This window comes from Centroberyx affinis, unplaced genomic scaffold (assembly GCF_046629955.1).
Source record: "Centroberyx affinis isolate AG114_WGS23_722 - 3 ecotype Tasmania unplaced genomic scaffold, CSIRO-AGI_Caff_v1 ptg003428l_1, whole genome shotgun sequence".
Lineage (NCBI taxonomy): Eukaryota > Metazoa > Chordata > Actinopteri > Beryciformes > Berycidae > Centroberyx > Centroberyx affinis.
The window spans coordinates 48,358-75,022 of NW_027281401.1; the positions used below are offsets into that span (position 1 = coordinate 48,358).

Genomic DNA, 26,665 nt, shown 5'->3' on the forward strand with positions numbered 1-26,665 from the left:
TATCTGCCAGAGATGATTATGTACATATAATTGCACTTGAACATGCAGCGTGTGCTTCCTCTAATGGAATCTGTTAGCATGTCAGCGAAAGTGATTATCACTATTTTGTCAGTGTTACTCCATATGGTCCTAGATGGAGGAGTATATTAGTGCGGTAGTTAAGACCAAGTCCAGGTACGGTAAGTCTGAGGCCACGACTGGTCTTTAACTACAACACTATGTTAGTATGTAGATGTCAGCGGTACATGTGCTTTACCTGCATTTACACACACCACCAGTTTCTCCATCAGTATCACAGTTATTTAAGCAACACAAGTAGAGCACAAATTCCCAAACTGAACGACTGGATATTGGTAGCCGATTCTGGTGCTTCAGTCTTACCTCATTATTGTATTTTTGTATTATGTTTGTGAAGCAGCAATACACCACCAGGAAGGTATTATAACCTTTTGATTTCCACTATAACTGTTTAATACAAATATTTGTATTAAAGTTTTGTATTAAGATTCCTCTATTAAAGTTTTTTTACATAACATTTTATGAGCAAACTGTTTTTCCCCAAGAGTGAAAAGAGCTGTACGTGTGCCAATTTGTCAATACTTAACAAGTGACCTTGAATTGTACTCCCATAAAATCACTTTAGTCCCTTTACTTTTTCCCTTGTGGTGTGAATCAGTGGGAGGGTGGAGGTGTAATAATAGGCCATACTGTGTTAGTGGTTTGACCAACAGCTACCAAAACAATGGCCACCTGTCCTGCATTGGCTGTGTGTGACAAATCCCTTACCAGTCATGCGGACCTGTCTGTCAGTCTAGTCTGCTGTCTAGGATCAACTTAATCTTTGAATCACTGCGGGAATCAATATGCAAAGATCAGATTGTTCTTTATTTCTTGAATGAATTTATCACTTCATTCATTTGCTTGTGAGAGGCCAGTTGCACAGTCATTATGGGTCTATCTACTAGACCCATATACAGACACATCTCTGAGATGCCATTTAGCTTAGAAATTTTTCCAAATTTGGCAAAAGATTATTTCGTTGACTTGACCCTTTGGGAACAAGAAGCACAGCTTTGTTTCAACAACAAAATTAAAGCATACTCAAAAGTATGGTTTACTTAAATCAAAGTTCTTGTTTACATGCGTAACTGCCAGTGCAGTACATCAACATTTGAGTTCTTTGCCTTGTGCTACAAATAAGAAATGTCACACCTTAACACTGATCAAAGCTCACTTTCTCCTAACAAAATAATATTGCACTTAACATCCTTGCACACCAGCCACCATAATTTTCTCACACTTAATATATATTGACTTCCTTGCCCTTGCATTCACACAGATGTAGTATATCCTCATACAGAAACATCAGTAAGAAAAGTCATCTTAAAAAAAACAGAGGGGCTAGAAATTCAACTAATTTTCATAAGGAAGTATTCTACAGTATACTTGTACAAATCTCAGGTTTTCAAGTGCTTTACAGCAAGAAGAAATAGTGTTTTCTTTAAAATAAAATGTCAGCAGGCTACTGCTCGTCCTCGTTCTCCTGGCCAGAACCTTCAGAGCGATCACCTTCCAGTCGATCTAAAGGAAGGAAAGGTGGATATTAAGGAGAGGGAGACAAACAGAGCGAGAGAAGGCAAACAAAGGCCTGAAAACAGCAGAGCATGTTACCCTGTTACCTACTGAAAGAATTAATCATGACTGGTTTCTGTGGTAACAGTAAGAGGCTTACTGTACTACTGTACCGGACGTGGTTTCCCATGCACAAATACTCAACTGCCACAAATCTCATCAGAATTTGCATAAATAAATAACCAGGTTCTGTGAGAGTGTATACCTGATCTGATGTGATTGAGGGAGGCAAGCATTCGAAGCATAAAAGAGGCTGGGACTGTGATAGTATTCCTAGTCTCCTCCAGCATCAGCTCGTTCCGAGTTATTACCTTGAAAGGGGAGGAGAGGAAAGGAAAAAGCCATGAGGTGTGTGTGTGTGTGTGTCGGGGGGAGGGGTGCTTGAATTTGACAGAAACAACTCTCCAGACTTTTCCTCTCTGCTCATAAAAATGTAGGGAGGGAAAGCTGCCCTGACAGAAAAGACCAAGGAAAGAACATCTTTAAGGACTTGTGGGCCATGTCATACGTCTGTCATATGTTTAGAGAGCTGAAGAACAACCATAACATGCTTTTCAATCAGTTAGCAGTGCTGTGATATCCATAGATAAAAAGCATAGGTGTATAGTTAGTGTTTAAAACTAAATTAATACATTAAAACAGCCAGTCTCAGATTCTGTCTGGCTCCACCCACAAGGCTGTTGGCCTCAGTCTTCTCAGCAGGCGCTTTTTAACAACAAACAGTGTGGTGGAGGCCTATGCCAAGGATAATCATCTGAACCAGACCCCACCATTTCACACCTAGTGTCTCCACAATGAATTACCATCAGCTGAAATAAAAGACTCAATCTCTTGCCAGTCATACCTCGTCAGCAAGGACTCTGTTGAAGGATGGCGACTCTTCTAGAGGCGACCAAATCTTGATATCGTAGTCTATCCCTGATGAGGCTAGAACTGAAAAAGAGCAGAAAATGAACCCAGATGCAAACACACACACACACATGTAACACGGCATATTAAACACCATCACATCACCATGGGGCAGAGAGCCATCTGAGGCATAGAGCGTCACTCACTGGGGTCGTAGGGGTGCGGCTGCAGGCAGTTGACCACATGGTTGTCAGCTTCGAGCAGCATGAGGTGCTCTCCAGTGTGCCTGTCCCAGATGAAGATGTGGCCGCAGTCTGAACCGCTCATCACAAAGTTGTTGCCCCAGAAACAGGACTCCTTTATCTAGACATAAAAGAAATAAAAATCACCTCCAAGTTTGGTAACTACCGGAGGCTTTCTGCTGAGGTCTCTCTAAATCGCTAGCTACTTTGATGCAAGTGGCCTGAGGTGTACCATCGTCCTGGAGTTGCGGTGGCCCTTGTAGACCATTTTGACTGAGGGTCTCCGGATATTCTGGGTCTCACTTTCTTCCATCTCTCTTCTTTCCTTCCTCCTACGAAACAGCTCCTGGATGCGGGCGGCTGCTGAGCGTCTGTGGAACACAAGCCAGCCAATACATTTATATACAAAGCACACAAAACGTAAACAAACCCAATATATCACTTTTGCTAATGTGACACCCATGCTTCTTTTTATTACCGAGCCAAGTCTTGACAGCTATGGTGAGACAGCCTCTAATTACACTACCATTGATCTATTCATCCAAAATCAGTTTAACACAACTCCAAGCTAGAAAGCAGCCACTAAAAAAGGTAAAATATCTGCTTGCTCCATCCCATCTGAATCAAGCCAATATTATTCCGTCATGGATAGCCTTGCCCATTAACCAAGTGACAGCAATGTTGCTGAATTCAATCAGACACACACTGGTTCATGTAGTACGTTTGCAATGGCAAATGCAAAACATTAATTGATCTCTTTTCACAACAGATCCCATCGAGGAAATCAAATCTTTTATTTTTATTTTTTTGGGCTCCTTTCCATCAGGAAATCATGCGGACATGTTCATTCTTCATTCTCCAACTCTCTTGTGTGTAAAAAGTTTAAAACACTGTTGTAATGATGCAGCTCACACCATTGGTGGTGTCAGTACACACATGCACGGCACACTCTTATACACTTAGCCATGTATATTAGTTATATTTGTGAGTGAACTGGCCAAACCAACACAAAACCTTAATCTTGGCTACAAATCACAGTTTCTTGATGGCATATCACATGCCTGACAGGTTAGATGCTTTAGTTGCCAGTGCAAAGACTTTACCTGATCATTCTATCTCCTACTGCAGATCCTCTGGAATTAAATCTATGTGTAGTAAGATAGTCAATGGCAAGGAATCACAAAAAACAAAGCAGAATACCCACCCTTTAAATGCCATGGTATACAAGAGCAATATTTGAATCCAGTAGTTACCAACATTGAAATACATGAGCTTTCCTGCTCACCAGGTTGTGTGCATAGAAACAAGCGCATTCAGTTGTGTAATGTAAGCATTACATTGCGGTCCATACCTCTGTCCCTGTCCTCCTCTGAACCTCGCGGAGGGGATGAGGATCGGGTCGTCATCGCTGTCGTCCGAGTCCTGGTTGGCCCGTGCGGGCTGACTCTGCCCCCCCCCTGCCTCCTGCCCCTCCTCTCCGGCGGGCTCCGCTCTCCTGCAGCCCCCCGACGTGTCCTCCATGCCCTCTGGCTGGCTCCTCTCCGGGGGTGAAGAAGTGATGCTGTCCCCCTCTGAGGAGGCTTCTGCCGGGGCCTGGGCTGACAAGCTGCCATGGGCGCCGGAGGAGGAAGCCTCACACACCGGGTCTGTGCCGGCGGTGGGCCGGCTCTGGCCGGAGGACTCAGATGGAGCTGAAGAAGCAAGAAGGGGGGTCGTGTATGGGACTAGGAAGAACTTTGTAATATTTTCAAACTGTATCAAGGCAACATTCTCATGATTATTCCTCATGTGACTGGAGGTTCCTCACCTTGCTCTGATGCTGAGCGCTCTGAGGCTGAGCTCTCTGTCAACAGACTCTCTCTGCCCTGTACAGTCACAGGCTCAGATGTCTTGGGTCCTCCGTTGCCTCTAGAGCTGGATGTTCTACTACTCCTGTAGAGGAAGCAACAGCAATCACACCCAATACATGATGCATTTATAATGATGCAAACGATGTGCAGAGTTATAGTGAAGGATCCCGTGGCTCAAACATATTGAGATTAAACTGATAAAACTTGGTTACAGACTATATGAAACATTCATTTTCATTGCAAAAGATGAAACATATTCATCAAGAAATGATCACAGTTTGCTAGAAAAGCATGCATACATAATCAACGCACAAGTAGAATAAATCCAACACACGTTACACTTGCATCTGCAGTGCGATAATGCCTTCCATCAGTGAGCACAAAAAGCGACACATTAAAAACAAATATTCTCAAGATGTAAGAACAAAATATTCTCAATGCAAAAACATAACTATAGCAGAGGTTAATCCAATTATCTGACAGATTTTCACCACGACTTCAGAGAGATGTGAGATTTAGACTCCACTTTACTAAACATTTCTCCCACTGGTAAGCGGATCACTCACCACTCGTCTGTGAAGTCTAGCTTTATGGTGCTGGTGGTGGTTCCCTCTGAGCTGTAGTGTAGGCTTAGGACTGGCTCTGCTGTACTGGGCCGACTCATGCCAGTGGAGGTGGGAGCGCCGCTGCTGGGTGCCACTGACCCACTGGCTGGTACAGACCCAGGTTCAGCCTGAGCTGAACTCACAGCGTCTGGTCCTCCTGAGAGGGAAGAGGAAGAGAGAGAGGCAAAGAAAGTGAGAATGAATCATCATCATATTGAAATACTGGCTGTTCCGCTTAACCCAATGATTTTGGGAATAGTCTTGAGTTCTTTTTCCTGTTAATCGCATTGCATACTAGGTTTTTGCAAAACACACTGGAAACATGCAACCTTCTGTTGCATCACTTCCCATTGAGTGACAACACCCAACGGCAATGGGAACATGCAGCTGACACTGACAGGGTGGACAAAGGCACACACGCTGTAAGGGACACAATAATAAACTGTCACCAGCCACAGCAACATGACAGGTGAGACAGAAACACTTAAAGACACAAGTCCAACTCCAAGCCCCTGAAGATGTCACCATACACCTCCACAGGTGAATACAGTCATACAAAGGAGGATCAACCAGGCTCATATTAATGTTGGCCATTATCAGTGTTTCCTGTAGATTTTGTTTTTGTAGATGTAGGGGACGGGGATCATTTTAGTTCACTCCTGGGCCAATACCAGGATCAGTTCCAGTAGATGTTGCAGTGTAAGAATGGGTCTTATGTGGAAATTTATATCATGATATATGGACAATTACACTGTAATTACGGGTTCAAGCCCCATAGTTTTGTTTTTGTGCCGGTTTATTATTTAATATTCCACCACATTTTTAAAATTTCCTGTGAAATGGTAAATTTGGACAGACATGAACTTTTTGTGTGGAAGTAACTGACCACTGGCACCAAAATGTCACCTGAAAGAAGGCGGCTTTATGGAGAAACACTGTCAGTAAAAAATATTATGCATGTGGAGCTAGAGTGTGAAATGCTTTTTGCTTTTTTCATGTGAGACACATGAAATTTGGCAAAATGATAGATAATAGAACTACTCCAGAAATACAACCCAAATTGGCCAGATGGTGGTACTATAATTAAAAGTAAAAAAAAACAAAAAAAAAAACAGCTTTTATAAAAAAGGTAATATCTCCAAAATCATAAGTTTGATCATCAGCCAGATCACCACCAAAACTTAATCTATGGACGAATTGCTTTAAAAAAAAAAATGTTTCCCAGATGTTTGATAACTTCAACCTTTTGGCTAATATTAATCCATGAAGTTGCAGGAGCGTGTGGCCTACAACAAAATGGGTCATAACTTCATGACAGCTTGTCCTATCATTAGAAAACTTACATCTATTCAGTGGCAGCAAGCATGGGGATCAAAACATTTAAAATCAACCAATAGGGGGCACCACAAATACCAAAAACTGATATCTTGAAATTGGGTCGGCCAAATGTTAGTATTATTATGAAGCCTTTAGGATCTCCATCTGGAACATGCATACCAAATTTATTCAAATCTGTCAGAACTTGGCCAATTGGCAGCACTGCTAAGCCAATGGCAGGAAAGGTGACCCAGTGATGGATGCCTATTGATGCCTATTGCCTATACTAATATGTTACAACTGTCACAGTCTCCCTGGATGGACGTCAATGCCACTATGAAACTTGCTATGGGTGCAACAGGCTCTCCTTTGACCCATACTGCTCCTGACCACTAAAGCCTTAAATCCTTGACATTACCATTTAGGGCCTGAACCCCATAATCACTACCTGCAGCTGGCCAGGTAGGTGTTGGGCCAAAGAACAATTAATTAAATTAAACTGGATCTGGATTTCCACCATTAGACAATCATCATTTTTTAGCCATAACTATTAAACTAACAGAGACAGTGATCCGAATCCTAAGGGTACATTTACAATTCAAGAAATCAATCTAATTTAAGTGATAGGAATTATGTATTTGGGTGTAACAACAAGTTGGAGAATAATTCAGCATTGGCGGAAGTTTATTAGGAGGCCTTTATTAGACAGTCTACAGTGAAGAGAGACAAGGAAAGATAGGGGGGAGACAGGGGGATGACATGTGCCAAAGGTCCCAAGCCGGATTCGAACACAGTTATATAAATGTGCCAACTGAGCCTCCAGGACGCCCAGTTTTATCGTATACATTTCCGCGTTATTTTTGTTAGAACTCAGTAGTGTTTGAAGGGAGTGTTACAGGACATAACGAAAATAAACCATGTTCATTGAAGCTCCAAGCTGAAAAAAAGCCTTGGGAAAAACGAAATATAATCCGATCCACTGACCAACAAGCAAAACCAACAGAGATGGAGATTCGTAAACAGAACAAAGGGGCACTGGTAGGCATTAGCGTTTCCCAAAAATAAACAGGGCCATTGAGTTGGATCAGATAGACATGCTCTATCTATCCATAGGTATGTTATTAAAAAACAGAACAGCCCTGAGATGTCCCATGCAAATACAAAAGCTGCATCACACACGGGGGCAGAGGGGGAGGGGGGGGGGATGGGAAAGTAAAGTGGTAGATAGAGGGAAAGCAAAAAGGAGGAAAACAAAGAAAGACTGGAGAGGTATGAGTTAGAGTGTTTGTGTGTGGGAGGGCAAAGAAGAGAAAGCAAGAGGCGGGGGGGGAGAAGACGCACCCTGCTGTTCATCAAGAGTCATGGATCCCAGCTGTTTGTTTACCACAGACGAGGGGGAATCTGGAACACAAATGACACTGACTAAACATCGGACAGAGAGGTCAAACCAGAGGGCTCACACAGTCAGGGCACACAGGAGTTAAAGTTCAAAGTCACGTTAGAAAGGATCCAAGGCCAAGCAGGAAGAGCTGTCAAACCAGCTTAAGGAAGAGCTTCATCTGATAAAGAAATGCTGTGCAAACCAAGGAAGACAATGTTACATAAGTGCAGCGTCAGTTTTTCTATGCAAAATGAGCATCAGAGGTTTGCAAATTTAGACACAATAGTTCAAATATATGGGTATTAATACTTAACAGGTGACACGTTCACACATGCTTATCATTACAGACCTATGCTTATCATTACAGACCTACTTTTAAACTGTCATAGTAGGTAGGCCTAATGAGAGCTGAGAAAATGTATTCCTACAATGTAATACAAACAGGGAAATCAACCTGTACGACAACCATCAAGTAGTGCCAGTGGTAAGCTAGGTATAACACAATAGCAAATGCAAATCACATACTAAAATTCAGATTTCTTAGTACAAGTTTTACTTAGAACTTGTACTAATACTAGTTTGAAACCTCAAGAGATGCTAGGCACTGGAGTTTCTCATAACAAATACTGTTAAATTAGTTGAAATAACAGTCTGATAGTAGCACAAATGTGACTCAAACAGTAGCCTTCTATTCTCTGTTTTGCAACTGATAGTGAGGTCTGGTTTTCACTTAGACTTTGCAAGCACTGGCCTATCAGGCTGTGAATGAATTATTAGTATTAGATGCATCACTGGCTGAGTTAAATACAACCTGTTCAACAAGCTGTGATTCGCACATCAGCGTGGGATCAAACCACCGTGAATCAGATAATTATGCACGTTCTCGGTTGTGGCTACTGAGTGCTGTACTGTCTGGTTAACATGGGAGCAGTGTCACTGACCTTTATCAATCACACTCTAGTTAAGACAGCTGATCAGTGTGCATCTACAGCATCATCAGACATGGGTGAATAACCACACAAGCCATGGGGACGCCAAAGCAGAGCTCCATGTTGGCTGGTGCCACTCCAAACAGGGCAGTTGCAGTTAAAAACTCAAGCAACAAGTGGAGTGATGAAGTGAGAGTTTGGGACTGAGCATACAGTGGAAGTTGATAAGGTGAGAGGTATAGAGCTTAATAAGGACAAGGTGTATTCTTGGTGAATGGGGAGGGGGGTAACTGTGGGATTAATGGTCAGTTCCAGCAAAAATCAGCTCTTCCTAGAACCAAACCCTCTCTGTACAAAGAGGCATCTCTGACATGCCTAGGTAAGAGGGGAAGGGGTAGGATGGCAGGGGGGAGAGGCCAGGCGAACAGCCCACATGAAAGGGATGCCGTGGCGGGGTCGGGGGGGCGGGGGCAGGTAACCTGTACGAGGTCGTGTCTCAGCAGCGGCAGTAGTAGCAGCTCTTTGTGACTGTCTCTCAGGGGCTGTAGGAGAAGAAGTGGATGTTCGCGCACCCTGTCCTGGGGGGTCAGCCAGCAGGAGTAACCTCTGCAAACGCCTACACACTAAACTTACCGGCAGCCGATGAGGACCGTACTCTAACAAAGAGGCAGAGGAAGAGAGGGAGAGTGAATGCAGGATTAGAAGACTTGGGGGAGAAAGGGGAGGGAGGGAGGGAGGGGAGGGGGCAGAAAGTGAGAAAGAAATAAAGGACATAGGATGCTGAGGGAAAAGAGAGTGAGGTGAGGCTGCTGCTTGAGTGGAGTGGCTCCAACACACACACACACACACACACACACACACACACAACACCGAGCTAACTGTCCACAAATGAAACAGAATGAAGAGGTAGGATACTTACTTGCTGGACTGAAGAGTTAAAAATGGGGATTTCTGGGACAGTTTGTGTGAGAAGTGCACAGGTGAACGCAGCTTGTCAAACCGTCATTCAGGTCACTGGTATGCATATGTTTGTGTAAGACTTACCCGACAGTGCAGGATCTGAGGTGGGCGTGGGCGTCGGTGTGGGGGTCCCGGTAGTGTCGGCCTGACTCCTCTGCTCCGAGTCAGGGGAAGAGGTGAAGGGGGAGGAGGAAGGGGCCGAGCTCTCCATTGATGAGGAGCTGGAGGGAGGAGGTGCTGTAACTGTTGACGATGACCCTGAGGAAGAGGAGGAAGTGGATTTAGGCATGGGGGTGGGGGCGGCAGGACTGGCAGGTGTCTCTGTGTCCGTCTCCATGGGCCTGTCGGGGGCACGGGGCTCCTGGGTGGGGGCCGCTGCCGGGGCCGCTGGGGCAGCAGACGCCCCCTCTGGACGGAGAGCCGTTCCTGCAAACGACAAAACAAATGGACGTTTATCTTTTGTCAGGAGGTTTCTGCAAATTTAAGACACATTTCAATCCCAAAATAAGCCTGAATAGTAAAAAGTTAAAGATTCTGTATGGTGATGACACGCACACCTAGTAATAAGTATTATATTTGAGTGTGATCTTGGGTCACTGGCTCCATTGTTGATCAGCTGCCTTAATCTCTTCTATGGACAATACAGTAACGTTAGGCTACTTCACTTGTTAGTCAACAATAGCAACTAAACTGTTAACTGTTGCAAATCATACACACGTGTACAAGTACTGTGTATAAAAACAATGGAATTTTTTATAAGATACTTGAGTATGTGTTGTCCAACAATAATAAAATGATTTAGCTATACATATCACCATACTTCATTGTGTGGCAGTGGTCTGTGTAAAAGATACATGTAGAATCCAGCATGACATCGTCTAAAGTCATCAACATACAGGAAGAGGATTATGGGATTTGTGTGGAAAATTACATTTATAGCTCAAGTTAAGTTTTCTTCCTTTTATTTATTAGATCCTGTTCAATAAAGAATAGATATGATTTGTGCAGAGCAATGTTTACGACACTGACAAAATTCGCTAGCGCCCCAGAGGAGTGATGTCAGTCACTGACTGAACTGACTTTGGCCCTTGAAGAATAAAATAAATAAAAACAAAAACTGCAGCAGTATCCATCTGATTTCTCACTAGAAAAGTAGTGCACAGAGAAAAAACAACACGTCCAAAACCATATTAAAGACATTTAACCGACTTTTAGACCTTTTATGACCTAGAATTTAAATGATACACTTAAGACACTTCAAGACTTTAAGGACCTGCAGAGTCAGACACAAGCATAGTTCCACATCCTCTTTATTGTATACAAAGGCACACTACTCCACTTTTCAGTATAAAAAAAAATGCACAGCCTGTTTGATCTGCAGTGCTCACAGGAGCTGAAGTCTCACCTCTGGGTCGTGTCTGAGGCCGAGTTCCTCTGCTGCTCTGAGCCTCACTGGCCTCCTCAAACCAGCGGGACAACATATCTGACATCCTCTGCATCAGAGACACATTGGGGCTCTGTTCTCCTAGAAGAGTGCAGAAAAAATGTTTTAAAAAGGTGTTTTCACACTTTTCACGCTTCCCCCCCAAATTGCCACCACCTTTTTCTACTTTAAAAGTCAGTGGGAAGCGGCTGCAAGACGAATGGAAAGCAGAACAGAAAAAGTGCTGTGCCAGGCTTCTTTTTAGCCAGAGCAGAGGGACGTAAACTGTTTTTTGTGAGCCACCCAAACACAACAAATAGGAGGCAAGAACACAACCTAAGATCAGTTTTGGTCAGTTAAAATGTATATCACTCTATCAATATGATGTTAATACCAACATGAAAAAAGGTGGATAGGTAGACAAGACAGTAAGTGGCAATATCGGGCATGATTCTAACATCACACAATATCCCATTCACATGCCACCGTCATGCCACTTCACAGCAGATGCTGCTATAGGTGTTGGACTGGTCTCATGTGGACCCTCAGAAATTAAATGGGACAGTTATTCCACCAACTAATGACTCAATGAGTGATTTGCAATTTGTTTTGCGCAACTGAATGTAATACGGACTGACAACTAACAGAATTGGAGAAGAAAAACTGTGTACAAGGTGAATCGATTGTGTATTTGTTAAACCAGTGGTTCTCAACGTGGGGTCCGGGGACCACAAGAGGTCCTTGATGGGGTTCCAGGGGGTCCCCAGCAAATTGATGAATTGTTAAACTTCAGCATTATTTCATTTACAAGAAGTTAACACAATTAGAGAATGTAGAAGAATGACTGTTTTGATCATAGATAGTCATGAAATTCTGGACAAAATCATATCTAACAATAAAAATATCCTCAGATTTGGGTCTGAGAGACAAAATCAAATGGGGGTCTGTGGCCCTAATGTGGACTAAATTAGGGGTCCTTGATATGAAAAAGGTTGAGAATCACTGTGTTAAACTAAATAAGCTGCACTGTGTTGTGTATATGTCAGTTGTGGTAATGATTCACTGTCCTCTTACCATCCCTCTCTCTCTCACTCTCAGGACGAGCTCGGGGTCCGGTGTCAGACCAGTCACCTCGTAGACGGAGGCGCTTCACCGGGGGCTGCCTCAGCTGTGGAAATACACCACACACACACACACACACACACACACACACACGCATGCACGCACGCAGAAAGATTAGCAATCCGTCAGTCAAAGCGTGGTCAAAAATAGCCCCACTGCCAAAGCAAAACATTGCTTGTCTCTGCCACTGTCCTCTTTCAAGCACCCCCTCCCTTCTAGCTGCACGACTGAGGTTGCCTTCACTTTCCACTCCATGCCTCTCTGCAGGACAACAGGCTGAGGGCCAGAAATAGGAAAAGGGTCTGGGGGGGGGGGGGGGGGGAATATCAATGGCTTTACTCAGGAAACGTCGTCAGGTCTGGACATGAGTGAGAGGTGGTGAAAAGGAGCGGAGACTCAAGAGATAATGGAATGAATCAGAGAGAGAGTAGCGGGAGACGGGAAGAAGGGCAACAGGACTGAAACAGAAAGGCCGAGAACAAGAGGGGTTACAGGTGGAGGAAAGGGAGAGAGTGGGAGATCAGGGCAGGGTCAAGTGGAGTAAAAGGGAGAGAGGGGTAATGAGACTCTCCTTGGCAGCCCTACACCTCGGCCTGGACTATTTTTGGGGGGTGGTGGAACATTGCCTGCGTCGGTCGCTGTATTTGGAAAGGAATGTGTGTGGTGGTTGCATCTAGACACAGCTGAACACACCACGAGGCTTCGAAACACTGGCACCATGATCTAGCACATTTTGTCCCCCTGAAGCCCCCCACTCACAGTCAAGACATCAATTCATCTGCCAGATGTAAAACTCTGTGTCTGTGTGTGTGTGTTTGTGTTATTATGGGTGCAGTCTTCCCTTTTGCAGCCAACGATATGCAAATCCCAGCAGAACTTCATTACCCAAACCTCAGACTTCCAAACTAACTACTTAACCAAATGGATATGATGACCTAAATACATGGCGATGCAAAAATAATACGCAAAACTGTGGCTAATCATTGTAATTTCATTTTTGTTACATGCAATTTAAGACATTTTCACTACATGTAATTTAAGATATAATTCACTATTTTCACTACAAATTACAAGACTAACAAAAAATATGCACGTTTCAGATTTTGCTTCATATATTACGGTATGGTGCTTCCCTGTATTTTGGTCTTGTGAACATTTAACAGATTCTCAGTAACTCCATTACTAAGAAAATTGGCTTCTATTGGCTAAAATTGTGTTTTTCCTCTTATTATTTGGACCGCTACTGATAATTCATTCATTATCTCTCTATTCCTCCCTCTCTCCTCTTCCTCCCCGTCTCATCTTGACTGTTCAGGGTCATTTGCCCCCCATACTGCACTGCATCAGCCAATACGGATTTAGCAGTGATGCCTGCGGTGCACTTAGAGCAACAGACGGCCAAAACAAAGCCTGCTCTGTTTACAATAAACATCCCTTTCACTGGAGAGAGCATGACATTATCTGCATTAAAGCCTCCACTGGGCCATGTGTCTTTACCTTCTAAGGAAACAGACGATGAAGGTACATATGGTGCCCCTTGGGTAAAGCTTCAGACATCATGTTTACTGTCTAAACAAGCTGAAACGCACTTGTAAGTATTTTATCCTGCTTCAGACAGAGGCTCGAACTGTTGAACAGCCCTCATGCAGGAATCCCCTGTGGCCCGTTCTGCTGCACTGACCTGCTCTGTGTCTGCTCCTCACTGCAGCCCTACCTAACTGCATGCGTCACTGATGTTAGCTGCTAAACCATAGCTGGGAGAGGTAACAAAACTCACTACAGTCACCACTGTCTACATGGTAAGGCAACAGGTTCAAAAGGAAGATTTGGGACAATATCTCATGATGTTACAAATGTGGAAAACCACTCAACAAGCAGGAGGAAAACAGAAAAACATGAATCTCCTGTTAGAACTGAATGTGTCCAGAAGATTGAAACCCTGGGAAAAAAATAAATCCCATCCCTGCACTCACTGAGACATTTATTCAAACAACACTTGAATCAGCGTGGTGGCTCACCTCCTCCCTCCTCTCCTCAGACGGGCCCTTCAGCTCTCGGGCCTGGTCATCTTTGGGATCAAACAGGTAGATGTAATCAGAGGAGTAGCTGACCAGCACCTCCTGACCGTCCCCGCTGTAGCAGAGAGACGTCACTCGGCATGACTTGTTGGACAGGTGGGCGGGAACGAACCTCACGCACATGCCTGTCGTCCCGCGGCCCATGTAGTTACCTGAGGGTGAGAAAGAGCAGCAGTGCGACAATGAGCAAGTCTGCTGTTGTACTCAAATCAAGTCGCCATGAATAAGAATATCAGCTGAAAGCCTAAAATACAATGTAAATGTAACCCCATTACATGACAAAAACTTGTGATGTAAGGACGGCGAGCGGTGCAGTTTACCCGTAGCTCTGGTGCCCAGCATGCGTCTGTCGTAGATGCGCACAGAGCTGTCGGAGCAGCCCACCGCCAGGTAGTAGGGCACCAGTGGAGAAATGGATATGGAGGTTGCTGCCCTTCGACAGTTTATCAGGATGTCCTGAAATCAAAGCAAACACAATGACATCAGGTATGAAAAGCTAGCAATTTATGTCCCAACAAAAACAATAGAAAGAGAGTAGTAAGGCTTTGTTGTGTTTACATCTCACTAGTAAAGCTTTGTTGTTTAGTTATTCAAGTACGGTCCACTGATGATTGTATAAGTTACTAATCTATTGTATATCCTGCATCATCTTGAACAGGCATTTTCTGTATACATTTTTTTGTAGGTGTTTCCGTGTGTGTGTGTGTGTGTGTGTGTGTGTACAGGATTGGAGGGGGGTAATTTTGCTTCTGAGGCCCATTGGCCCATTCCAGCATCAGCGCCAGTAGGAGTTGTATTTTAAGAATGGCCCTTTTTTGGATATTTATACAATGATATAAGGACAGCTGTACTGTAGTTACATTAGTTAGGGCAGGTTGAGCAATAAAGCCAGATGATGAATCCACCGCTGCTAAATTAATGTTGTGGGATAGTTGATAAATGGAGGCAACGCTGTCTGGTAAAACTTTTCTGACAGCTCTAACGTCACAGGTACTGATCTCAAGCATGAAATACGAGAGGATGCAACACATCCTAGAAGTGCAAAAACTCTCTCACACACACACACACACACACACACACACACACACGTCAGTCAACAAGTCAACTCCCATTGACGCAGCTGGGCATCAGGCCAAGAAAACAGTCTCTCTCTCTTTCTCCCACCAGGAACTACTCCAATGACAGAAAGCTTGGGCAAAGAGTGGTACTGAGGACGAAGTCATATAAGAGGTGGGGGGGGGGTCGCGTCTTATATTGCATGAAATCAATACCACATCCAGCAACCAATAAAAAGAGATAGCTGGAGAAGAGAATGAAGAAACACATGTTGACAAACTAAATTGTGAACACCATGAACCCTGGCTCATTTAACTTTACAGGAGACCCATTTTCGATCAAAAAAACTTTGATCAAAGTGTGCTTTTTTATTCAACAATTGGTACTTCAAAGAAAATAATTTATTGACCCCTATTATATAATATACAGTTTTAATACACAAAATGCAAAGTAGAGGGTAGTAGTAAATGAGTACACAGATATTCATGTTACAGAGATCCCGCCCTCTATGTCAATACATGACAAATCACTAACTGAAAGAAGAAATATCACAGATGTCACCGTACGTCTTTGCAGTCTTCTTTAGTGCAGCTAGTCTTCATGCGGAGGTCAAACCATCGGACCGTGCCGTCCTCCCCGCATGACAGAAACGTGTAGGGGTCATTTGGTACCGTCATAATCTGCCGAAACAACAAGGGTGGTCGAGGGCAGCAGAGGGAGAAGGGGAGAGAAATACATGTTAAAAAAGCAGAGGCCTAATTTCAACTTTTCGTGAAAGTGGGTCGCTGGATAGCTTCTCTGAAAGGTTGATGAGCAGTTCTCCTGTTTAGTAGTACCTCATAAGCCGTCCCATAATGGCAGGTGAACTGACACTGTCTGTTGTACTCGGGGCTCTTCTCAGTGTGGGTGTAGTAGATGATGCCGTCCCCGGAGCAGGAGATGATCTCCTGGTCGTTGGTGTGGGGCATGAACTTCGCACTGAAGATGTTCGCCCGATGACCTGACCGTATAGACTTCTTGACCTGAGGAGGAGTAGAAAACATGAGGGGGCCGTTTAAGTAGGCTGGTTGAGAGCTTGTAGTGTGCGTGTGTGTGTGTGTGTGTGTGTGTGTGTGTGTGTGTGTGTGTGTGTGTGTGTGTGTGTGTGTGTGTGTGTGTGAGAGATTTTGAACATTGAGTGTGTGTGTGTTTTTGAACATTTTTAACCTCCTTGAGAAAAGGACACACAAAATTTTCCATCGCAACTGAGTGCCATCTGAGCAGCTCAGCTGTCAAGAAAGTAGGCCTCATCTGTTGCTCACTCATGGAAAATGTCTCCTTTTGTGTCGCCATAAACAAATTATATGATATCTGAAGTTGTATAAATGAAGTCAGTGTACATGAATTACTGTGTACCTTTCTGTTGTATGGGTTAGTGATGACCAGAAAGGTATCGTCTGACCCTGATAGAATGTATTCTCCTGTGTCGTTCCAGGATATAGTGTTGACCTGTGGGGAGAAAGGGCCGCACATTATATAGAGAGAACATTAAGAGAATTCATATACAATGTACAGCTTAAGTACTATAGAAAATAATTTATCTGAACCCCTGAAGAACGGAGCACTTACATATATCACCAAGGAAATTCCAAGTTGTAACATTTGTTTATAGCCTTGATTACACAATAGAGTTGTGTATAATTACAAATCACTTTCATTATCTGTCCTTAGATTACCATCAGTCTATACTCAAATTGTTACCAAATTGCAATCATCAATGCAACTAAAGTAGAGCACAAGAACATTTAGTTTCACCGTTTGCCATCACTCTGTGGATCAGTATTTCATTATTTTCAACTGCTTCAAATTCTTCAAAGTTCAGAGACTTGGTTCAAATAATTTGTGTGGCAACCACATTCAGTGTTTCACCATCAAACTATTGCTTTCCATTGCCAAAGACTACCGCTGGTGCAACCAACCAAATTACACTCAAAATGAAGGATTTAATTCCCCTTGTTGCCTGTCCTCTTGCCCCATCTCATAAAATGCTTTTAAGAACTCAGGCTCGCTGTAATCTCTGAGAAACTGCACATCACCTGAAGTAGGTTACAAAATGTATTAGATTAAGTGGTTGTAGGCAAATCTGTCTCTCCTCCTTTTATGAAATTAAAAATTACTAGACGGACAGTAACAGACAGGCAGATTCTGTTTAGGGAGGGGAAAGGGGTAAACTAAATGTACAGTACACTGTGTGATGCATTGGAAACTGAAAGATTCTATTTACCCACCCACACACGTGTGAGAACAATCAAATATTTTGTGTTACATGGTACATTATAGAGACTCTGGTACCCAACAGGTCTGAGTCTTTGTCAGGAGTCTTTATGCCAACCAGACCTGACGCCCAGTAACAAACACTGCAGTCTGCAGCTTCCAAAGGCAGATTTTAGTCCACCTGGCACAACCGACATCTTAGTCATCAAGTCACAAATTAATGTTTCTTAAAATGTTTTATTTCATACTTTGTCCACTAGGGATGTGAATCTCTCATTCTTGAGATGAATTACAATTTAGGCATTAAGCAGATGCTCTTATCCAGAGTGACTTACAAGTGCAACAGTAAAATAAGTGAATATTCCTCAAGCATCAACAGTTCAGAGTGCCATGAAAACAAGAAAGTGCTTTAACATTAATCAAGAAAAGTAAAGCAAGAACATTCCTCCTATCAGCAGTTATGTTATGAGCAAGTGTGAGTATAATAATATAATAACAAAGAAATAGTAACAAGTGCCTTACTAGTGTGTGTGTGTGTGTGTGTGTGTGTGTGTGTGTGTGTGTGTGTGTGTGTGTGTGTGTGTGTGTGTGTGTTGGGGGATATGCAGGATATGAACCCAGGTTAGGGTAAGGGGTCGGGGTTGGCTCCTTCAAGGCTAATTAGTCCTTATAATATAAAGCATCCAAATAGAACCACTGAAGTGACAGTGTTTCTGTAAATTAAAAAGATTGTAACTAATTTTAATTGTAGCCTAATGCAATGGCAAGATGCAACTACATATTTTTTGTTTCTGATTGACTTTGCAATGTTTGATTTGCTGTAAAAAGTAGACTTAAAAATGTATCAGTCACTAAATGCATGTGTGAAAAACCTGAGAATAATCATCACAAGCAACTAGGGTCTACAGAAAACTTCAATCATGGCATTTGACATGATTGATGGCATTTAACATTTTTTCCTGCATATCAAAGTGTTTCATGGCATTTCAAACAAGTTTGACACTTCCAAGTTGCTGCTTAGAGCTGACAAGTGGTTCCAATGAATATTCCTACGTCACTTGAATGCAGCATAAGCTACAGCCACATTCACCAAGGGAGGGGGGCTAGTCGTGGCAGAGTACGATTTGTAGGGAGCAGGAAAGATGTAAAAGAAAGAAAAGATTCATTCAATATCCATGATTTTGACTCTCAAATTGGGTTTCCCCTGTCAAAACACTGGCAATATGACTAACCCTAACCCCCCCTGACACACACACAACTTATCCCAGTCCTGTATGTTTGAATTGGTACAGCTGTATCTTACACAGCTGGCCTGGTCTAGTCAAATCTCCTATTTTCCAACACCTGTGTGGCATTCACCTGCATGGCAGCATGTTTGTGCCAGAACATTCAGCATCCTCGATCTCTAGTGGAGACAGAAGGAGTGAATCAAGCTCATTAGGAATCAGTATAAGATTATAAGGCCATGATGGACTGAGAGCCATTTGGATACTTAGCTAGGACATCAAAGTTACCATCTCTAAGTGCCATGAGATTTTCAGTGACCACAGGGTCAGGACCTCAGTTTGTTGCTACATCCAAATGGCGTTTCTCTGATGTTTCATCTCTGTCCTGGGCATGGGGGGGTTCCTTCATAGATCAGAGGAATTAAAGCCTCTTACTTCTCCCTCAACACCCAGACCAGCATCACCAGGTCAACAGCAGGAGGACATAGATACACTCAGAACAACCAGGTACTAGCATGATACAACTTATCTGAGAGCAAATCGAGTCTGTTGACAGCAGGAATGGACAAATATTTGACAGCTTAACATGGCCAATATGACAGGCTGACAAAAACAGAAAATAGTCTAAAATAGAGTTTAGATTTGGGTCACCAGCTACCTAAAAATATAAACTCCAGATGGGAATCTGCAAACGGGGGATGAGAACCCCACCATTGTCTCCCCCCCCCCCCCGCCCATCCTCTTAGCCCGGCTTTTCTTTGTGCATCTATTGTGGCTGCTGAGATGGAAAGAGATGGACATGCAATTGCCATCAGCACAAACACATCATACATCCGTTATATGGGTTGAGTCAGAACAGCACTGGTGGTGACTTTGGAGGGCACTTCTTCCTCCATCACTTACTGTTGACGTGAGACAAGGAATGACAGCTTGAGCAGGAGCACAGAAAGTTTTGGAGAACTACTTTAAGACCTGAGCCCTGGAGAGGACGCTGCAGCAAGAAACATTAATCCATTTCCAGGCCATAGTATTAACCCAGACCACTACAGTTTGCCTACACATTGATTAAATAGCTAATGTATTCACAACATGCCAGTAAAAAACATTCCTGAAAACCCCTTTAACTGTGAGGGTTGTGAGTAAGAAATACTGAACTGAGTCTCTTTTTGGACTTCCATGCTGTAGCTGTTTTGGTTCTTGTGTATTGGCCAGAGTGATTGCCTGGGTGATAGAGTGACTGGGCGTGTGACTGTAATGTCAGCTTCAGGTTTCTCTGAGGCATTAGCAGCTTGGCCCGAGGCCAAAGCTCTGCTCGCTGTCAGACCCAACGTTTCACACACTGACTGACAGAGAGAGGAAAGGTGACATGATGGGTTAAGGGAAAGGACGCACACTGGCAATTATTCAAAGAAATAAACACATAAAAAGGACAGACACAGAAACGAAACATGTTGTGGGGGCACTTACACAGCCATCATGTACATTCAGTGTCGCCTCGAGTTTAAGCCTCTGGACAAATTCTTTTCTACCTGTGAAAACAGAGAAAAGGGAAATTTTAAAAGCCTACCAGGTCAGCTTCCTAGCTTGTATTTCTCATCTGTTGTAGGCTAGCCCATATGTTTTGGTTTTTTTTTTATTTCAGTTAAGTGCAAAGTGAGTGTGGAGTGGGATTAAATGTCACATTAAACATTTGCATTCAGTATTTCCGTAGCATGTAATGTATTATTCATCCAGGAGAAGCCTCCCTCGCATCTGCTGGCACCATTAGAGGAAACGGAGTAGAGAGAAAGAAATTTAAAAAAGCCCTGCAGAAATTATATTGCTGTAAGATAAAACTATAAATGCAGGAGAACAGGCTTGATAAGGCCACTCTTTACGTGGCCATTCAGTTTTCTCTATAACACAGTAGCAGTTAATACCAAACTGGTCTTAAATGTCACCATTAAAAAAAGAATAAGATTAGAAATCACTTTGTTGTTTCAGTGAACATCTCTGTGCAATATCATAAGTTGAGAGAAAAACATTTGTTCCTCCTTTTAATATGTGAGATCACACTGATGAACAGCTCCATAGAGATTTAACTGAAAAAGACACAAAAGGATGACAGTAAGATCCAGTAGAGGGGCTGTGAGTTATGGGTAAATTTTTCAATGAATCCATTTTTTTTTTTGTTCAAAGTGGTGATAAACCAAAACGCTAGTGTATAAAAAAGGACCAACATTTTGTCCTCAAAGTCAGTTTTCCCTTCACTGTCAGAGAAGCAGATTCAAGATGGCATCACATATTGAAGTCATGGTCCTTGGGGTTCTGGCTTTGAAGAGTCCTTTCATAAACAGGTATTAAACTAGACAGAAAATAAAGAAACAACTATAACGTACATGCTTGTTGTTCTTTAAATATATGAAGTAAGGACTTTAAAATTCTGAGGGTCTGACAAAGTGAAGCATTAACCGTTTGTGAGCCATGGCTAGTCAGGTCTAGTCTAGACAAATCATTCATGTAGAGGTGGAAGGAAGTCTTATGTTCCAAGCTTCACAATGACAGACGCCCACGTGGATCCACAGCATGAGGCCAACACCAAGTGTACATTACATAAAGGCAATAAAAAAGAACTATGGCAGACATCCATTTACACCTGAGATGTCTCTGTGACCTGCTGTAATGAAAAGGATCTACCCGAAACACTGAGACTCATGGACCGGCTCCAAGCAGGTAAGCCCGAAACCGAGGTATCATTTCTAATTTAGAGAGGGGGTGGCTGCTAAAGGAAATATCCACCTTCAGATACTCTTACACCGTTATATATCATCAATCTGTGACGTTCACTGCATTCCAGGAGTTATTTTGTGATGAAATGTTGTAATTTACCAGCCCAATTTGCCATATCCACTTTCCCTCAACCTGCCTCGTCTAGCTATGTGATTTCCTGCGTTTCCCAGAATACCTTTCAACAATCCCCAGAGAAGGGGCACAAACCTATCGCTTTCAATCAAATATGGGCATATGGGCACATAAATATAGTTAGCTAGCCAAATGGTTCATAAACATAGGGGCGTGTCTATACCCATCACCTCGCCTCTTACTCAAAACGCAAGCTGTCTTGTGGCTGCATTGCATTCTGGTCTATTGAGGCTACTGTGGGTGGAGAAATTGGCATCTGTGCCTCATCTTTGATGTATTTTCCCTGAATGATTGTTGAAGGTCAGTGCAAAATGGTGAGTCTTGAAGGAAGCCCTTGATCTCTTTGATTCTGAGGCACTGACACTAAAACCTGCTGTTCGCATTTTAGATAGCTGAAGAATTTTGTGAATTTTGTGCCACTCAATTGTAGCTGGGCTGGAAAGATCTCAGTGTATCCATAGGAATAAGAAAAGTACACCACCACCACCCAGAAATGCAAGGTACATTGTCAACAGCTGTTCTTTAAACAGTGTGTTTAGGATTAATTTTTCCTTTATTAGTCATTCACTCTTAATACAATTTTGCAGCTCAGTGCCAATGATATAGAACAAAGCGATTAAAATGGGCAAAGCACATCCCTACAGACTACCAATACCTATGATGGCTTATAGGAAACGACTCAACTGCCCTGGCAAGCCAATCCTACAATCACCTAGCTGGCACTGAAGTGTTTCTCACTGCTGTTGCATTTAAAGAATAAAACAATGCATACAACTGATAGCAAAAAATGCAGGCCAACACAAGAGCACTTCTTTGTCAGTAATGGAACAATGCATCCAAAATAGGGCTGCAAGAAACTTATTCCTGTTGATAACTTCACAAAGTTGTATGCCCTATTGTTATTGTATGCCCTATATCTAACTTTGTGATATCTACAGACCAAAATCAAAAGATGATCACTGACTGCTGAGTAAATTTTTTTCCTGCATATCAAAGTGTTTCATGAAACACCTAGCTGTTTTTTCTGGCTGCCTAAAGGAAAACTTGAATGTCAAAATGTCATGCAAATTATTTGGCATATTTTCTTTGCATTTTTGATTGCTGCTGTTTTTCCCCAATAGAAGCATGTTGTGCCAGTTGCCACTATGAAGAGCTAATACAGGAGGTGTTGGCTCTTCATATTATATCACAACTGTCTTATTTTTGCTCATTAATGGTTCCTATGCACTATTGGAGTCTTCCTGCATCACCATGCAAAATCCAGCCCAATGGCAACACTAGCACTTAAACCTCTCTAAAGGTCAGGGGAATCCCTACTGGATGATAGGAAATATATATTTGCTTTGCATTATATCTTCCTCACGTTTGCACTGGTCTCCAGAGGGACGATATAAAGAAATGCTCATTCAGCTTCCCTGGAAGTGTCTTTGTAGTCTTGGCTGGGATTCACCATAGATCCCTGCTTGATGCCCCCACCCTCCTTTGAGCTAAATATATCCTATAACAGGTCTGACCCACAGATCACTGTGTGGATCCCCTGCCCATAGACAATGACAGCTCTAACCACATCCCAGTCAAGCTAAATACAGCACTAGCTAAATCCCTGTGGCACCTGCCCCACCTCTATAGGCTTTTAAATCTTCACTCAACCATTGTCAGGTGCCCACTGTTGGACAAGCCACATTACAAGTCTTATAAACCTTTCCGTCTAGCAGTATGCCTGCAGTGCTGTCCTCTGTTTACACGGCAGCCGTTTGGTGTTCTCTCAAAACAAACACAGGAACAGACTAGCATCACAACGCTGTATCACAAAGGAAGAGAAATGACAGGCTCATTTTCTGTCTGAAGAAGTGCTGACAGAAAGCCAGATACCTCACTGATGAGCAGTATTCCTGTAGGAATACACAAGACTAGTGAGTCTTATGAACTTGTCCTAGTTAATCTTTCTAAATCAAGAAAAGAGGATATGAAACTTGAATGAGAAAAGAGATTTTAAAGCCTTTCAAACCACATGGCACAGCTACCTTTGCACACTCATAACATAAGCTGTGCATCATCAAGTGGCCACCTATATTGACAAAGTCTATGCTGCAATTTCTTGGCAAACCTTTGAATGCTTTGAATGTGGAGATAAATGTGATTTTGCTTTGCAACTCTATAAAGTCCAGCAGCGTCGAGGATTATGATCAAATATTAATCCCATCCCACATATCTAGCAGCTCTGGAAGAGATCGTGTAATTGTAACCGAGTAGGCTTCCTTTCTCTCACAGATCTGTTTATTTATTTCTGTTTAAAGACATTTAAAAAATCTCCAAAACATCGTGAATGACATTGATTGTTGTTATTACACTGAATAGCTGTTGAACTTGCAAAACGAATATCAACTGAAACAGCATGCTATCAGTTAACTAGTGAACAGCTAGCATGGACCAAAGTCATCTTTGTTTTTTCTGTCAGTCCATCTGATCCTTCACCACATACAAAGCCTGTAGCTGGGTTAACTGGGTTAGCTAAGGTTAACCAAACCAATGCAATGGCAAATTAATGTTTGTGTTTGGGATCTGGAGCATGTCTGACTTCACGTAGCTTACAAGTGGCTGGTTTTGTTCTTACCTAAATAGTTGGTCCTGATGATATTAGGATCGTTGTATCCAATTGAGCGTTTATTTACATCCCAGACCAGGTTGCCAGAGCAGGACATTGTGACCGAGCGTAGCTTTTTAATAATAACATTGAAATTGTAAGCTAACCCTTTCTTCTGGATGTCGTCTTTATCGTCGTTTTGGTTCTGCCATCGAGATCAGTCCCAGCCCTGTCGGGGCAGCGCTAGCTAGCTACGATATCCAACATTAGCATCGCTGTTGGGAAAACCTTCCCAGCTCCTCTTGTCCCTTCGCTGCCCCTCAGTCTGAGTTAACGCTGTATGTTTCCCTGCTGTTGTTTGCTATCTGCCTCGCTAGCCTAGCTCGGTTTACTTCTCTTTAGCCGACAGCAGTCCGGCTGTAGCCAATAAATAATAATGAGCTTCCAGTCCCAAACCCCAATAACCACAAACAACGCGATGAACGCATTTTGACAGATGTTAGGTGCGCTCGCTCTAAAACGCCGAGAAGCTGCCGGGGTGGAGCAGTATTACTAGAAGGTCTTGTCCTGTCATGTCCCGAGAAAAGTTCAGAAATTCAGCAAATGCGGTAATCTTGGGCCATTTGCGTTTTTCATTATCTTACAATAATTTTACTCAATGGAAAAACTCTTGGAATTAATGTTAATATTAACAAAATCAACAATATTGTTAGATAGATAGATTAAATTACAACGTGTGACCTAATAAAATACAGCATAATAAAAAAGTAACAATACATGCTGTTCCTCTTGTATCAGTGTGTGTGTGTGTGTGTGTGTGTGTGTGTGTGTGTGTGTGTGTGTGTGTGTGTGTGTCAGTATGTCTTTGGTTGTGGGTCTGGGTTGCTCCGTATTCAGCTCCCATATCCACAAACTGCACTGCAGAGTGAGTATCAGCAGATTTTAAGCGTATGCAACTAGTGTTTGCATAATAAAAGACCTCTCTCCCTCTCTCTCTCTCACTCTCTCTCTCTCTCTCTCTCTCTCTCTCTCTCTCTCTCTCACTCGCTCTCTCTGGGTTAGGGCTTTATCATTAGGGGCACATTAGGGGAGTCTGCTGTGGGTTCAAGTCTTGTGTTGGCAAGCATTTGATCTGCTGAAGTGTCCTTGGGCAAATCAGTGGCTCCCTCCAGCTGCAGGACTGCTGCTCTGCACTCTGACCTCCCTGCAGGCAGGAGGCCCCTTCAGGGATCAATAATGTCATTACATGACATTTCAACATCATCGGTGGCTTATTTGCAACCTTGGCTGTACAGGGGGAATCAAAACAGTTGTGCAGTGTGTTGTTGGGTATTTGTGGGTTTCTCCTCCAGTTTACTAAAAGTCTTTCTCCCATCTACAGCTTGTCATTGCTTTCAAACCAGAACTAAGAAGTGTGACTTTGTAATCTTTTGAACTGATTGCTTTTAGCTGGGTCTGTGCTCAACAAAACCCTTTGACATCACCATTTTCATGCTTCACTGGAAACAAGTGACTCCTGCCACTCTGGAACTACAAGGGATATTTGGTTAGCTAGTGAACTATCTTGCTTTAAGTTGCCAAAAACTGTCATATCATATTAATAAGCTATATAAGGTTTGTATTGATTGACTTACAACTGTGTCCTGGATAATTTTGGGTTCTGGTATTCCTATAATGTTGATTATTCCGTCCACACCCTGTATTTCTTATCTAGACAAAGCTTGATTGATTGACCCTTTTGACACGTTCATCAAAAAGTCTAGATCTGGATCAAAATTTGTCAAAAAATGAAGTGGAGAGTAAACTTGTCAAAACTCAGTTTACTCTCCTTATTTGTACAACAGAGTTTACCTACCTTTTTAGGCTGGCACAAATATTTATGACAGAAATTAATAATTCATAGTGAGTAGTATCAAATTGACGTGAGTTATATCAGGATAGGGCCATTTAAGGGAAAAAAACATAAAAGAATACATTTTTGTTTGTACTGGTGTTTTTTGCCTTATGATGCTCATCAACTAGAGGTCAGAGTTGACCTGTCTTTTATTTACCACTACATCACCACCCCTGCCTCTTCTCGTGTTGTTTCTCTCCGCCTAGCGGGGATACGCCGGGTTACAAATGTTACGAGCCTATCTAAACCAATCATCTGCGGGCGGCTGGTCCAGCGGGCCAATGGGAACATGGAAAAATTGTGGCACCGCCCCCTCATTCGGTAGGTTGCACCGTGCGGAAAGTCACCTACTGGTGTCAGGAG

General features: G+C 42.8%; 1 protein-coding gene across 4 annotated transcripts; it reads right to left on the reverse strand.

Annotated features, from left to right (window-relative positions):
* Positions 1-1,442: 1,442 nt before the first annotated feature.
* dcaf6 (ddb1 and cul4 associated factor 6) lies at positions 1,443-24,861 on the reverse strand. Of its 4 annotated transcripts, XM_071539268.1 has the most exons (21): positions 24,439-24,861; positions 20,391-20,452; positions 16,840-16,932; positions 16,281-16,466; positions 16,011-16,124; positions 14,709-14,844; positions 14,329-14,540; positions 12,263-12,356; positions 11,171-11,290; positions 9,850-10,191; positions 9,285-9,461; positions 7,837-7,896; positions 5,140-5,335; positions 4,531-4,655; positions 4,075-4,414; positions 3,827-3,868; positions 2,956-3,094; positions 2,688-2,844; positions 2,477-2,565; positions 1,838-1,943; positions 1,443-1,581 (listed from the first exon to the last, which is right to left on the reverse strand). In XM_071539268.1, the coding sequence occupies exons 1-21, from the start codon at positions 24,524-24,526 to the stop codon at positions 1,523-1,525; spliced, it is 2,937 nt and encodes a 978-aa protein (XP_071395369.1). In that variant the 5' UTR covers positions 24,527-24,861; the 3' UTR covers positions 1,443-1,522. The 4 variants fall into 4 exon arrangements, with proteins under 4 accessions (XP_071395369.1, XP_071395372.1, XP_071395371.1 ...); XM_071539271.1 differs by lacking the exon at positions 9,285-9,461; XM_071539270.1 differs by lacking the exon at positions 3,827-3,868.
* Positions 24,862-26,665: the final 1,804 nt, after the last annotated feature.

Bases quoted from the DNA above. Each gene is read 5' to 3' on its own strand.
- dcaf6 (XM_071539268.1), bottom strand. From the start codon at position 24,526: ATGTCCTGCTCTGGCAACCTGGTCTGGGATGTAAATAAACGCTCAATT. The intron at 10,192-11,170 runs GTGAGACTTCAG...TGTCGTTTGCAG, and splicing joins GCCTCAGACACGACCCAGAG to GAACGGCTCTCCGTCCAGAG. The intron at 7,897-9,284 runs GTTACCTGCCCC...TTTGTGTTCCAG, and splicing joins TGAGACACGACCTCGTACAG to ATTCCCCCTCGTCTGTGGTA.